The sequence below is a fragment of the Engystomops pustulosus genome, chromosome 6, assembly GCF_040894005.1.
Source record: "Engystomops pustulosus chromosome 6, aEngPut4.maternal, whole genome shotgun sequence".
Classification (NCBI taxonomy): Eukaryota; Metazoa; Chordata; class Amphibia; order Anura; family Leptodactylidae; genus Engystomops; species Engystomops pustulosus.
In genome coordinates this window covers 68,427,442-68,440,896 of record NC_092416.1, presented here as the reverse complement: position 1 = coordinate 68,440,896, position 13,455 = coordinate 68,427,442, and the positions used below count along the sequence as shown (strand labels likewise).

Below are 13,455 nucleotides of genomic sequence, written 5' to 3'. Positions count from 1 at the left end.
GTATATGTTCAAGAGAGACCTGGGTGCCTTTCTTGAGAACAAAAATATCACTTGTTATGGGGGGGGGGGGGGGGGGTGGATTGTTAAATCCTATAGGTTGGACTTGATGGACCTGTGTCTTTTTCCAACCTTAGGCTGGATTCACACTACCGTTGCCCACCGTACCGTAGCACGGCACACGGCAGTGCGCGGGGAGAGGAGGAGGGGAGAGTGCTGCTCACCCCCGCCCCTCTCCATAGGAATGTATGGCGCACGGCACCATATGCTGTGAAAAGATAGGACATGTCCTATTTTTTCACGAGGTACAGAGTGGTACGGTGCCGCACGTGTGCTGCACTGTACCACTCCCGTAGGGCGCCGTGCGCCCATTGCCGTCTATGGGGGACGTATATTGGCCGTATATACGTCGGCCGTATATACGTCTCCCATGCGGCAGTGTGAATGAGGCCTTATATAGTATGCTATAAATCATCAAATCACAAGCCTAGTGGATGACACTTGAAGTCTCTCTGGACTGATACAATAAATAGACTATAATTACAATCTTCATATTTATATTTCACAACCAATATGGTGACCAAAAGTAATTTCTCAGTTATATGTGTTCATGAGACATTTAGATGACAACTAGGTTTTCAACTTACCAAATTTATATAGGTTTTATAATGTTTGCATACATTTAAAACCTCCAGTACTAAAAAAAATTCTTCATTTTGCCATCTTCTGGCGCTAACTTTTTCATAGTTTGGTATACGGAGCTGTGGGTGGTGTAATTTTTTGCGACTTTTGATGTTTTCAATGCTACCATTTTGAGGACTGTACATCCTTGTAAGATATTTTTATCTAGAGCTTAATTCGCCCTTATTGCAAATGCACGGTGACTTTCGTATTAACCCTTTCATGGCTCCCGGTACCGGGATGAGAGCAGAAACCAAGACACACTAGTCTCTTAGAAAATGCTGAATCTCCAAGTTTATTAGCTGGTAGCCGCATATATACAACACATAAAATCAGTTTCATAGGCGCTTGAAAAGGTGATAAAATACAGCAATGCTATTGGCCATAATGAATATTTCAGGACATCCTCTTTAAGATATTCTTCCAAAATGTCTATGAACTATACACTGTTTCTTCCAGAGGCCTTGTTCTAAACAGTAAGTTGAAATTATCCCAGCTACAAAATGTATAGAGAATGGCTCCAAAAGCTTCTTGCTAACCAAAACAAAATAAGGGGAATAAAACAGGCTGAAGGACAACCATCTCTAACAAGTGTCAAGGAGAAGCTGGCAAACAAGCCAGCAGGTTACATAAAAGGCTGAATCATGACATGGCTGGCAGTGGTCATCATAACCCCCGGCTAAGACTAAAATGGTGCCCGCTGAGTCCAAAATAGCTTCTGTAAAGGAATATATCTTTTACAGTCCTTTTGATAATTTTTAATTGAATTAATTATATTTAGCAAAATGGCAAAAAAAGTGTCATTTTCGAATTTGGGCGCTAGTTTCAGGGTTAAACTCTGGGAAAAAATATTATGGGACATGGCGATACATAACATGTTTATGATTTTTACGGTTTAGATATAGTTCAAGGGAAATGGGGGTGATTTGAATTTTTAGTTTTTTTAATTAATTTTTTTTAACTTTTTCAGTCCCCTAGGGTACTTTAACCTTAGGTTGTCTGATCCTACCATATACTGCCTTACTACAGTATGGTAGTGCATATATTGCATATCATCTGTTACAATGTGCAAAAAAAAAACATGTAATATATAGCCTAAAACTTGACAGCCTCGGGTCTTTGTGTGACCCGAGACTGTCATAGCCAACGATCGTGGGCGTTAGTGACAGGTGTTTTCTCCATTATGCAGCAAACACCTGCTGAGAGTGAAGAGAGCTCAGCCCGTGAGCCCGCTTCATACTCCCCCCTCCGCTACTGGACGCACAGCAACCTCCAAATGCGGTGAGGGGTTGATGTCCTTATTTTACAGACTGTAATATTTATGAAAATGATAAAAGATAAAAAAAACACTGCTGGTGAATTATTGGAATACTGAAAGGTTTTAATAAATGATTATATCCTAGTTTTTGTCATTTAAATCATATATTTCAGATCATCGCTAGTGGAAAAAACCTTCCAACTCTCTGTGGTGAAACTTTACCTCCAGAAATGGACACAAAAAGCAATAAGGTAGAAATTGTGTTTACAACAGATGCATCAGGACATAATACAGGATGGAAAATACAATATACAACCAAAGGTAAGAGAAAAACTTATACTGACTTAGCCCCTCCCACAAAACAACATAATGGGGCAGATTTATCAAGCTGTCTGAAAGTCAGAATATTTCTAGTTGCCCATGGTAACCAATTACAGCTCGGCTTTTATTTTACCAGTGCTCATGAATATTTTAAAGGGGAGCTGTGATTGATAAATTGATAAATCTGCCCCAATATTTCTGCTCTACTGTAAGAACTTTGCTCAAACTGCAGAAGTTTTACTTCTGCAGATTAGGCACCGCCTCAAAGGGGCCATACACAGCAGGTGCCAGTTTTATATTACTAAAAATCTCTCAAAATGTAAGTTTTGGCGAATTTCATGACAATGTGAAAAAAATATTCCTAATTTATAAGCCTCATAAAAACGTGAAGATGCTTAAAAATTTATGTAAACTCAAAGCAGCCATGTAGTAAAAGCATTTTGAAGTTTGAAAATGAATGGTGACTTTTTCTAATTTTTTGCCAACTTTTGTGGCATTCAACAACAATATCAAAACTTCCTTTGGTGGTAAGGTGTCAAATGTGGCCAAAATTATGTCTCATTGACAAGGTAAGGAATCACTTTCCAACCACAAGGACCAGGGCTTCCATCAAGCAAGTTCTACCCATGCAAGCAGGGGCAAACGGGACATTAAGCTCACCTGGGGAAATCCCAGTGGGCCAACTGCTCTGGGGCTGGTGGGGTCAGTCTGAAAATAATATACCTTGTACACAGAATATGAACCTACGCACAGAATATGATGTCGGCAAGTGGCTGACGTCACAGTGTGTGCGCCCGCCAGAGCACACTGAGCTGTCACTGCTGGCTGAACTAGATAGAGTAGAGGAGCTGCGGGGGGAGCGTTGGAAAAGTGAGTACATGGTTTATTATTTTTAAGTGCTGGGCAGGCGACTAGCTGGCTGTATACCGAGAGGGGGACTGTCAGGCAGGCTATATACCTAGGAGGGAAGGCTGTATACTGAGGGGGAGGGCAGGCTGTATACTGAGGGGGAGGGCAGGATGCATACTGAGGAGGGGTTGGCTATTTAATGAGGGGTGGCTGGCTGTATATTGGTTGGGGGGCTGGCTGTATGCCGAGGGGGAAGGCAGGTTGTAAACTGATGGGGGGGCCGGCGGGCTGTATACTGAGGGGGGGCAGGCTGGATACTGAGGGGGGCAGGCTGGCTACATACTGAGGGGAATGGCTGTATGCAAAGAGGTCGCTGGCTGTATACTTGGGGGAACAGGCTGGCTGTATACTGGGGGGCAGGATGGCTATATATGGGGGGACTGGCTGACTATATACAGGGGGCTGACTGGTGGTTTTATATGGCAAAGTAGTAGTAATAGTAGTTATATTCTTGTACATAGGGGACAGTATTATAGTAGTTATATTCTTGTACATAAGGGGCAGTATTACAGTAGTTATATTCTTGTACATAGGGAGCAGTATTATAGTAGTTATATTCTTGTACATAGGGGGCAGTGTTATAGTAGTTATAGTCTTGTACATAGGGGGCAGTATTATAGTAGTTATAGTCTTGTACATAGGGGCAGTATTATAGTAGTTATATTCTTCTACATAGGGGACAGTATTATAGTAGTTATATTCTTGTACATAGGAGGCAGTATTATAGTATTTATATTCCTGTACATAGGGGGCAGTATTATAGTAGCTATATTCTTGTACATAGGGGCAGTACTATAGTAGTTATATTCTTGTACATAAAATGCAGTATAATAATATATTTTTCTTAGGGGCAGTATTATAGTAGTTACATTCTAGTTTATCGGAGAAGGTATTGTAGTAGGATTTTTTTTTGTTTATATAAGACAGTATTAAAGAGGACCTTACTTTAGTAAGCAGCTCCTAGTGCCTTTTTTTATAGGTGACAGGTCCTCTTTAAGTTGTGTTCTTTTAAAAAAAGAAGCGTTATTCCTGTATAAGGCTACATGCACACTGCCGTGTGCCCGCCGCACCGTAGCACGGCAGGCACACGGCGGCGCGGGGAGAGGGGGAGGAGGTGAGCGCCGCTCACCCCGCCCCTCTCCATAGGAAGATATGGGCCACGGCGCCGCAATACGGGAAAAGATGTCATATCTTTTCCCGGTCTACGGAGCGGTACAGTGCCGCACGTGTGCTGCACCGTACCGCTCCCGTACCATGCTGTAAGCCCATAGAAGTGTATGGGGGATGTATATCGGCCGCATATACGCCAGCCGTATATACATCCCCCATACATGTGTGTGAATGCAGCCTAAGGAAGGCACTATGAGTCTCTTTCTCTGCGCTGTACATGTTAATTTAGACCATCTATCAACAGTTTGTGTGGAGTTTAATAACTTCATCCACATCTTCATGGCCACGCCTATTTTTTGACTCCGTCAACAGAATGGGCCCACTTTAAAGTTTTTTCCAGGGCCACTTTAAATTCCCGGTCCGTCCCTGCAAAAAACAGTTTCCCATTGTACACCATTTCTAAAAAAAAAATTTATGGCAGAAAACACACATCCTAGACTATAATATGTCTTTTAGGTTTCCATATTCAGGTAATTTTACATTAGGCTACCTCATCTCCAAAAAAAGCATCCACATTTGAATTAAAACAAATGCTTACAACATTTGACAACCCCCAATACATGCTGAGAGTTGTCTCACACACTAGGTTAGTAAGTACTGATCAGACACAGACAGTAGTGACATTTAGAAACTCACAAGTGACATATTTGCTCCATCAGGTACATACCTGCATGATGACTTCTATCAGCCATGACTTGTTGCTGCAGAATTGGACCGCAAATATCTTCCGCACAAAACTGTGCCCCTGAAAGTACCACAGACTCTCACAGTATAGTGTTCCCTAATTAACTAATGTCCCCAATGTGCCAATAAATACAGTATATCCCCTCACAAATGACCGCAATGTGCCCTGACATAATATTATAAACTAATACAATGTTCTTTTAATACATTATCACATATAATATACAGTACACCTGAATGAATATTAATACTGTGACCACTAATATAACAATATACACTCACCGGCCACTTTATTAGGTACACCTGTCCAACTGCTCGTTGACACTTAATTTCTAATCAGCCAATCACATGGCGGCAACTCAGTGCATTTAGGCATGTAGACATGGTCAAGACAATCTCCTGCAGTTCAAACCGAGCATCAGTATGGGGAAGAAAGGTGATTTGAGTGCCTTTGAACGTGGCATGGTTGTTGGTGCCAGAAGGGCTGGTCTGAGTATTTCAGAAACTGCTGATCTACTGAGATTTTCACGCACAACCATCTCTAGGGTTTACAGAGAATGGTCCGAAAAAGAGAAAAAAACATCCAGTGAGCGGCAGTTCTGTGGGCGGAAATGCCTTGTTGATGCCAGAGGTCAGAGGAGAATGGGCAGACTGGTTCGAGCTGATAGAAAGGCAACAGTGACTCAAATCGCCACCCGTTACAACCAAGGTAGGCAGAAGAGCATCTCTGAACGCACAGTACGTTGAACTTTGAGGCAGATGGGCTACAGCAGCAGAAGACCACACCGGGTGCCACTCCTTTCAGCTAAGAACAGGAAACTGAGGCTACAATTTGCACAAGCTCATCGAAATTGGACAGTAGAAGATTGGAAAAATGTTGCCTGGTCTGATGAGTCTCGATTTCTGCTGCGACATTCGGATGGTAGGGTCAGAATTTGGCGTCAACAACATGAAAGCATGGATCCATCCTGCCTTGTATCAACGGTTCAGGCTGGTGGTGGTGGTTTCATGGTGTGGGGAATATTTCTTGGCACTCTTTGGGCCCCTTGGTACCAATTGAGCATTGTTGCAATGCCACAGCCTACCTGAGTATTGTTGCTGACCATGTCCATCCCTTTATGACCACAATGTACCAAACATCTGATGGCTACTTTCAGCAGGATAATGCGCCATGTCATAAAGCTGGAATCATCTCAGACTGGTTTCTTGAACATGACAATGAGTTCACTGTACTCAAATGGCCTCCACAGTCACCAGATCTCAATCCAATAGAGCATCTTTGGGATGTGGTGGAACGGGAGATTCACATCATGGATGTGCAGCCGACAAATCTGCGGCAACTGTGTGATGCCATCATGTCAATATGGACCAAAATCTCTGAGGAATGCTTCCAGCACCTTGTTGAAGCTGTGCCACGAAGAATTGAGGCAGTTCTGAAGGCAAAAGGGGGTCCAACCCGTTACTAGCATAGTGTACCTAATAAAGTGGCCGGTGAGTGTATATATATATATATAGATCACCCCTTACATTATTAGAATATACAGAATGCACCCTACCCTGATAAATTATGTTATATATACAGTATATATGTTATCTTATGAATTATATTATATTATAATATTTATACAGTGAGTGCTATACCCCCAAATTAAATAAATGACAGGTCGTCCATCCTATGAATAATATAAATAATGGCCCTCATGGAATTATTTTATTTATAATTCCCTGATTAATTTACCCCCCCCCCCAAAAAAAAAAAATTATAATATGCAGAGAGACCCTCCCATAATGAATAATATACAAATAGGATAAACTTAAAAAGAAATCTAACATTTGATTTGATTATGAAGCAAACATACCTTGAGAATGCTGTAGCTACACTGATGCAGAACCATATCTTGTGTAATCCCTGAGCTGAGTGGTTTTTGCTGAAAGAACAATTATAACATTCAGGACCTTGAGAAAGCTGGGTGCTGCTATACATAAACACTTTACACATGGAGCTTCATGAACTATCCAAACAGGACTATTCAACCTGGATCGCTCCTACTCAGCAGCTGAGAAATGGTGCAGTGATTGATTACTTCTGCCTGTCAGGTACAAAATAGGAGCAGTGCATACTTAATGTGAGAGGAGAAGCACTGAGCTAGACACAGAAGCAACAGGGCCTCATTAGCATAATTTCATAATTTTTTTTTTCAGCAAAACCACTCAGTAGAGGGATTAAACAAGAATTAAACAAGATATGATTTTGCATCAGTGTAGCTACAGCATTCTCAAGGTATGGCTGGTTCATAATGCATGAAATCAATGATATATTGCCTTTAATTAACACTTTAATATAATTACAGAATTAAAAAATTGATACTCCCATCATGGCCTCTTTACACTAAAGGATACAGTGGCACAATTATGTCTGAGAGTACTATGTGGCCTGTTCTTTTTCCATAAGTACCGTTACAGCGATAACGGGTATCCAGCATATGCTATATAGGACCACTGTATTAATCAGAGGGACTGGGAGTGGGTTCCGATATTGAGCCGTCAACCTAACGCCATGGTTTATATTTATCAAACTGTTTACGATAAATCTTTGTGTGATTTATGCAAAAAAAAAACTCATTAATTAAATCCCTTGTACCACGTTTATTAAAAGTTTTACAGCGTTTAGTCACATTTAGGATTTGTTTATAAAGGGAAAGTAAGCTTCCTGAAAAAGGACATTTGGTGAAAAGAAGACCAGACCATGTTGTGTCAAAATTATGCCAAATTTGCCAAAATGTGCTTTAAATAAGTTAATCACTAGTAACCCCCATGGTCAGCCACTAACATTTCCAACTAGGGGAGGAGAAAGGTCAAGCTTTCATGGACTAGAAGCTTTCCATGAAGGTTATATCTGTTGACACCGTGCTTATATGATTACCTTCATACGTTCTGATAGAACATGACCACTGACTGAGTGTTCACAGCTCCCACATGTAATGAATGCAATCTCCTGGCAGCCCTCCACTATTACTGTAATAATTACAGCCATTGATGATAAATATCTGGCTCAGTTCTAATCCAAGGTCAGGGATGAAATACAAAAGGAAGGTTTATTCTAAGCCAGTAATTACATTTACATTTAGATATTCAGATTACAACTATAGCCTGGAAGATAGTGGCTATGCCCTTATCAGCCATCTACTCACTGCAGACTGCTGTGAAAGCAGTCAAAGCCAAAAAAAAGTTATAATATTTTTTCTTATGTTTTTTTTTTTCTTTTTGTGTAGCTCTCCCATGTCCTGATCCCATACTGCCATCTAGGGGTCATTTTACACCTCGACAGAAGACCTATGTGGTAAAGGATCACCTTTCACTTTCCTGCGACAAAGGATATGTACTGGAGGAACTGGTAAGGCAAAGCTTGCAGTTTTAGTACCTGTGAAGCGGCTGGCATGAACATTATAGAGGTTTGAGGATATGGATAAAAGAGCCTTTCACTTAGCTAAACAATATTGATCAAGAATTTACAACAAGAATATAACTAGTACAATACTACTTCCCTCTATTTATATATATATATAAGAATATGAATCCCATGCTACTAGCCATGGACTAAAATATAGGTAATATATTACTGCCCCCACGTAGAAAAATAAAAGTAGTATAATAGTGTAATGGTCTTACAATATTGTGATAACGATTAATATATTACATCATAATAACATTCTTTAGTAAGGTAGATATTCTGTTTTTGTTTTATATGCCTTTTAAAGAGTTTCTTTGATGATCATTGTAAATTAGATATTTTGCAATGGAAAATAATAAAGTTTATATATATAAAAAAGAAAAACATTCATTCTGAACAGAGGCCAAGATCAAGTTTCTAACAATTGAACAAAGTTTCTAACAATCTAAGAATACAGGGTGATCCCCTAGTGACATCAGGTGGAACTGGTGTGCTCTTTCAATGGATGGGCTACTGAGCAATGTCAGGCTCCAGTGGTAGTGGACCCACTGGACCTCCGTGAACACCTGGGACAGGAGTCTAAGAGGCAAATGGTATTCACCAAAGCCAAAGCGGGTTGGACTTGCTGCCGGGTGGTAGAACCAGGTCGTTCCACAGGTGTGATTTTGTCTGCGGTGGCAGCTAAGGAGAGGTACAGAAATGTAAGGCAGGTTCGTGGTCAGGGACAGGCGGGACAGGATCAACGTCAGAGGCTAAGCAGAAGGTCAGGGCTGGCAGCAGAGGAGCGTAAAAAGGAACAGGTCTGGGGTCACAACGGGAAATTAATACTTGAGCACAGGGCAACAATACTAGCTTTCTCCAAGGCATTTAGCACAAAGATCCGGCAGGGACTGCTAGGAGAGGCTGACTTTTAACAATTTCCTAGAAATTGCCAGCACCAATCAGCGGTGCGCTGGCCCTTTAGATCTTGGCAAGCCGCCGCACGCGCACACTAGGAGTTGAGGACGCGCACACACAGCTGAGGGAGCCGGAACAGGAATGGGGATAGGTGATTGGGGAGAGCGTTTCCGCTGGCGTTGCACGAGTGAGCCTGCAACCGTGACAAGCAACTAAGACAATATAGAAAATAAGATAAATGAAAAGAAGGGACTTCCATAAAGAAATAATAAAAATTGTTAAATCTAAAATAACCAGATAAAATGTATCAACATGTGTTGGTGATAATAATATAGTTGATATACTGTGCATTAAACAGTTATACGCTTGTTGTATGACATTCAGCCACCAGGAGGGCTTTTCAATTTCCAGAACATAAAACCTGCATGGTCAGTGCAGGGTGAAATTTAGTTGCACACTACCAGAAAAATTGAGTAAATGTAGTAAAATAATTTGGACAAAGATCTGTATAAAAATGAAAACAATGAGCAATTTCACACTTGTGGTGATATAAACTGCAGAGCAGCCATTGTGGCATTTCAACAACTCTTCCCACAAATGGACATAAAATAGTAATGCCATGTCACTTATAGTGACACATGTCAGATTCTAAAAACTGGTCTTGGCGGAAAGTTTTTATAAGTTTTATAAAGAGTTTATTTATGCTGCTGTGTAGTAAAGTTATTCTTTTACCATAACAGAAGAAAGGAAATAACAATGCTGATGAAACAGTAGTCTAACTGTATGCTATACAGAAATGGATAGATTAGACTCCAAGTTTACAATGAAGCCCTGGACTGATGGAGATAGATGAGTACTTGGCTTTTTCTTGCAGTAATATAGAGATGGATGTGGGTGCATTGCTGGTCAGTACCCGACCACTCAGATAGCTAACCTTATTCTGTAAAAATGGGATGACTGCTGGTAAATATTAGACCCTTTTAAAGTTTTGCAACAACTTCCTTAGAAAACTGTTTTACTTTATAAACTTGGTTAGCTATAAACACTCCACAGTGTCCCCCATGTGCTGCATCTGTATACTGTATCATATTATACTAATAAATGGGAGGCATAAGACTTATCAAAAAAGTGTCAGCATTATTTTTCTGGCAGCATCTCCGCAGAGAACAGAGTCATGAGCTACATCCTGTATTAACAATTCAGTACATCCCCAGTCAGTCACATGCTGACAGGCAGAATATCCCAGCCATTATTATTATGAGACACTTTTACAGGTAGCAGGTTTGTGCTGCTGTATTTTACCCTTGTGACCACAGGTTACATGCTTTTAGATATCTCTGGTGTGCTGTAGCTGATTTTTTATATCGCCTTTAAAAAATAAGTGCTGCTTTACTATTACTTAACATTTATAATATAAGTTTAGAATATCAAGCTCTCTCGCTCAAGAATAAACACTGTCTAATGTATTAACTTTACATAGAAACACACAGATGCCAGGAAGGAATATTTATGCACTGAGCATACCACTTTATTAGTAACAAATTATAAAATGAGCGGTTTGGGCAGCTGCCCTGGGGCACAAGGTTTCTAGGGGGCCGTGACCACCAAAACTATCCACTGAGTTTGATAATACCCTGTAGAAAATAACACCAACCCTGAAATCCCCATACATGTTTGCTGGCTCTCAACACATGTATACAAGACTCCTTCCAGGATCTTAGTAGGTCCTACAAAAAAAAGTCTATAAATTGCAGAACTAAAATTCCCCTTCCTTTCCCAAAAAGCTTGGTTCAGTTACCATTTGTAGTCACTAAATGTCAATTCATGGCTGGCGATCTGCCCCTGTAAGTTCTGTAACTCTTGTTATTAGAAAAGTGGAAACATTACTTTCCAAATGAAAACACACCAAGAACTTTAACCCCCCAGGCGCACCAGGACGTTATAGTACGTCCCCGTGGCTAGATACTTAGCGCACAGGGACGTTCTATAACGTCCTGCTTCTGGCACTCGCGAACGGAGCCGGCACCAGAAGCAGCGGCTGTCAGCTGTCTATCACAGCTGACAGCCTGCGCTAACACCCACGATCGGGTGTGAGTCATGACCACGGCGTGTAAGGGTGTTTGCGCTGTGGAGCGGATCCCCCGTGCCGCTTACCGGAGCATCCGATCCACTTCTGGGCAGCTCCGAGGACTGGCATGTGCCCCGGAGCTGCCCGGTCTCCATGGCAGAGCAGTGTATTGAACTTGAACCAGTGATCAGAGCATCACTGGTTCAAGTTCAAGTATGTATAAGTAAAAAAAAGTCAAAAACACTAAAGTTAATACATTAGAATAAATAAAAAATAAATACATTAAAATATAAGCCCCTAAAATGTCACTTTCCTATAAAAACACTTAATAAAGTATAAAAAACACAAAAAACCCCGCATATTTGGTATTGCCGCGTCCGTAACAATCTGTATAATAAAACAGAATCGTTACTGGACCCGCACGGTACACGCCGTAGAAAAAACGTTCCGAAAAAAGATCTTTTTTAATTAATACCCTATAAAAAAAATGCTCTAAAAAGTGATTTAAAAAATGTTATGCACTCCAAAATAAGCCCACTAAAAAGAACAACTCTTCTCGCAAAAAAATAAGCCCCTAACTAGATTTGTCAGCTGAAAAATAAAAAAGTTATGCATATGAAAAGATGGTGATGCTAAAATGAACAAGATTTTCTCCAAATTGGTTTTTCAGTACAATTGAATAAAATACACAAAACCCCCACATATTTGGTATCCCTGTGTCCGTAACAATCTGCATAATAAAAGAAAATCGTTATTAGATCCACAAAGTTAACCCCGTAAAAAAAAAAAAAAAGCTCCAAAAAAAAGATAATTTTCAATTAATACCCTATAAAAAATGCTCTAAAAAGTGATTTAAAAAATGTTATGCACTCTAAAATAAGACCACTAAAAAGAACAATCCTTCTCGCAAAAAAATAAGCTCTTATGCATATGAAAGACGGTGATGCTAAAATGAACAACATTTTTGCCAAATTACTTTTTATTCAGTAAAAATGGGAAAAAATAGAAAATCTATATAAATGAGGTCTTTTGTCTTTTCGTAATCGTAGCGACCCATAGAACAAAAATAATATACTATTTTTATGGTATGGTAAACGGCCAAAAAAAAACAAACATAAAAATCTTCCTAAAAAGTGATGATTTTCATTTCCTCCACCAACAAAGAGTTAATAAAATCTCACCAATTAGCCTATAGATTCCCCAAAATTACGTACCAGAAAATTGCATCTCACGTGGCAAAAGAAATAAGCCCCTATAGGTCCACATTAAAAAAAGAAAAAAATTATAGCCTGTACAATGTGACATAGCAAATCTAATCTGGATGGCGCCTCCTTCCCTTCTCTGCCCGGCCGTGCGCCCATACAGCAGGTCACTACCACATATGGGGTATCCGTGTACTCGGGAGAAATTGGGTAACAAACTTTGTAAATGTTTAATTTTCCACCCAAAATGAGTGTATCGTGAAAAAATATTACAATTTGCAGACTGCACCTCCATTTTGTTTTAACCTCTATAAAACACCTAAAGGGTTAACAAACTTCTTAAAAGTGGTTTTTCATACGTTGAGGGGATGTAGTTTCCACAATGGGGTAATTTATGAGTCTCGCTATTATTTGGGCCTCTCAGTGTCAATTAGAAGTTGAGCAGGTCCATCTAAATACGGGTTTTGGTGATTTTACAAAAAATGTGAAAAATGATACCTAAATTCTGAGCCTCATAATATTCTAGTAAAATATGTGGAATCTTAAAAAACCATGCCAACATAAAGCAGACATTTGGGAAATGTAAGTTATGAATTTATTTGGGTGCTATGACTGTCTGCATCAAAAGTAGAGAATTTAGAATGTTGAAAATAAAGAATTTTTCCAAATTTTTGCCAAATTTAGTTTTTTTCATAACTAAACGGAAAAGATTTCATCCAAATTTTAAACTAATTTGAAGTCCAATGTGTCTTGGGAAAACAATCTCAAAATCCCCTGAATATCTTATAGCGTTCCAAAGCTATAACCACTTTTAGTG

The 13,455-nt window shown here is 39.9% G+C and overlaps 1 protein-coding gene across 3 annotated transcripts in view; it reads left to right on the top strand.

Moving 5' to 3' along the window:
- Positions 1-13,455, top strand: part of MASP2 (MBL associated serine protease 2) — a 48,132-nt gene that overhangs the window by 26,375 nt on the left and 8,302 nt on the right. For all 3 annotated transcript variants that reach the window (XM_072156399.1, XM_072156397.1, XM_072156400.1), the window contains exons 6-7: positions 2,110-2,257; positions 8,293-8,414. In XM_072156399.1, coding sequence (XP_072012500.1) covers positions 2,110-2,257; positions 8,293-8,414 — 270 coding nt within the window. The remainder of the gene's footprint in view (positions 1-2,109; positions 2,258-8,292; positions 8,415-13,455) is intronic.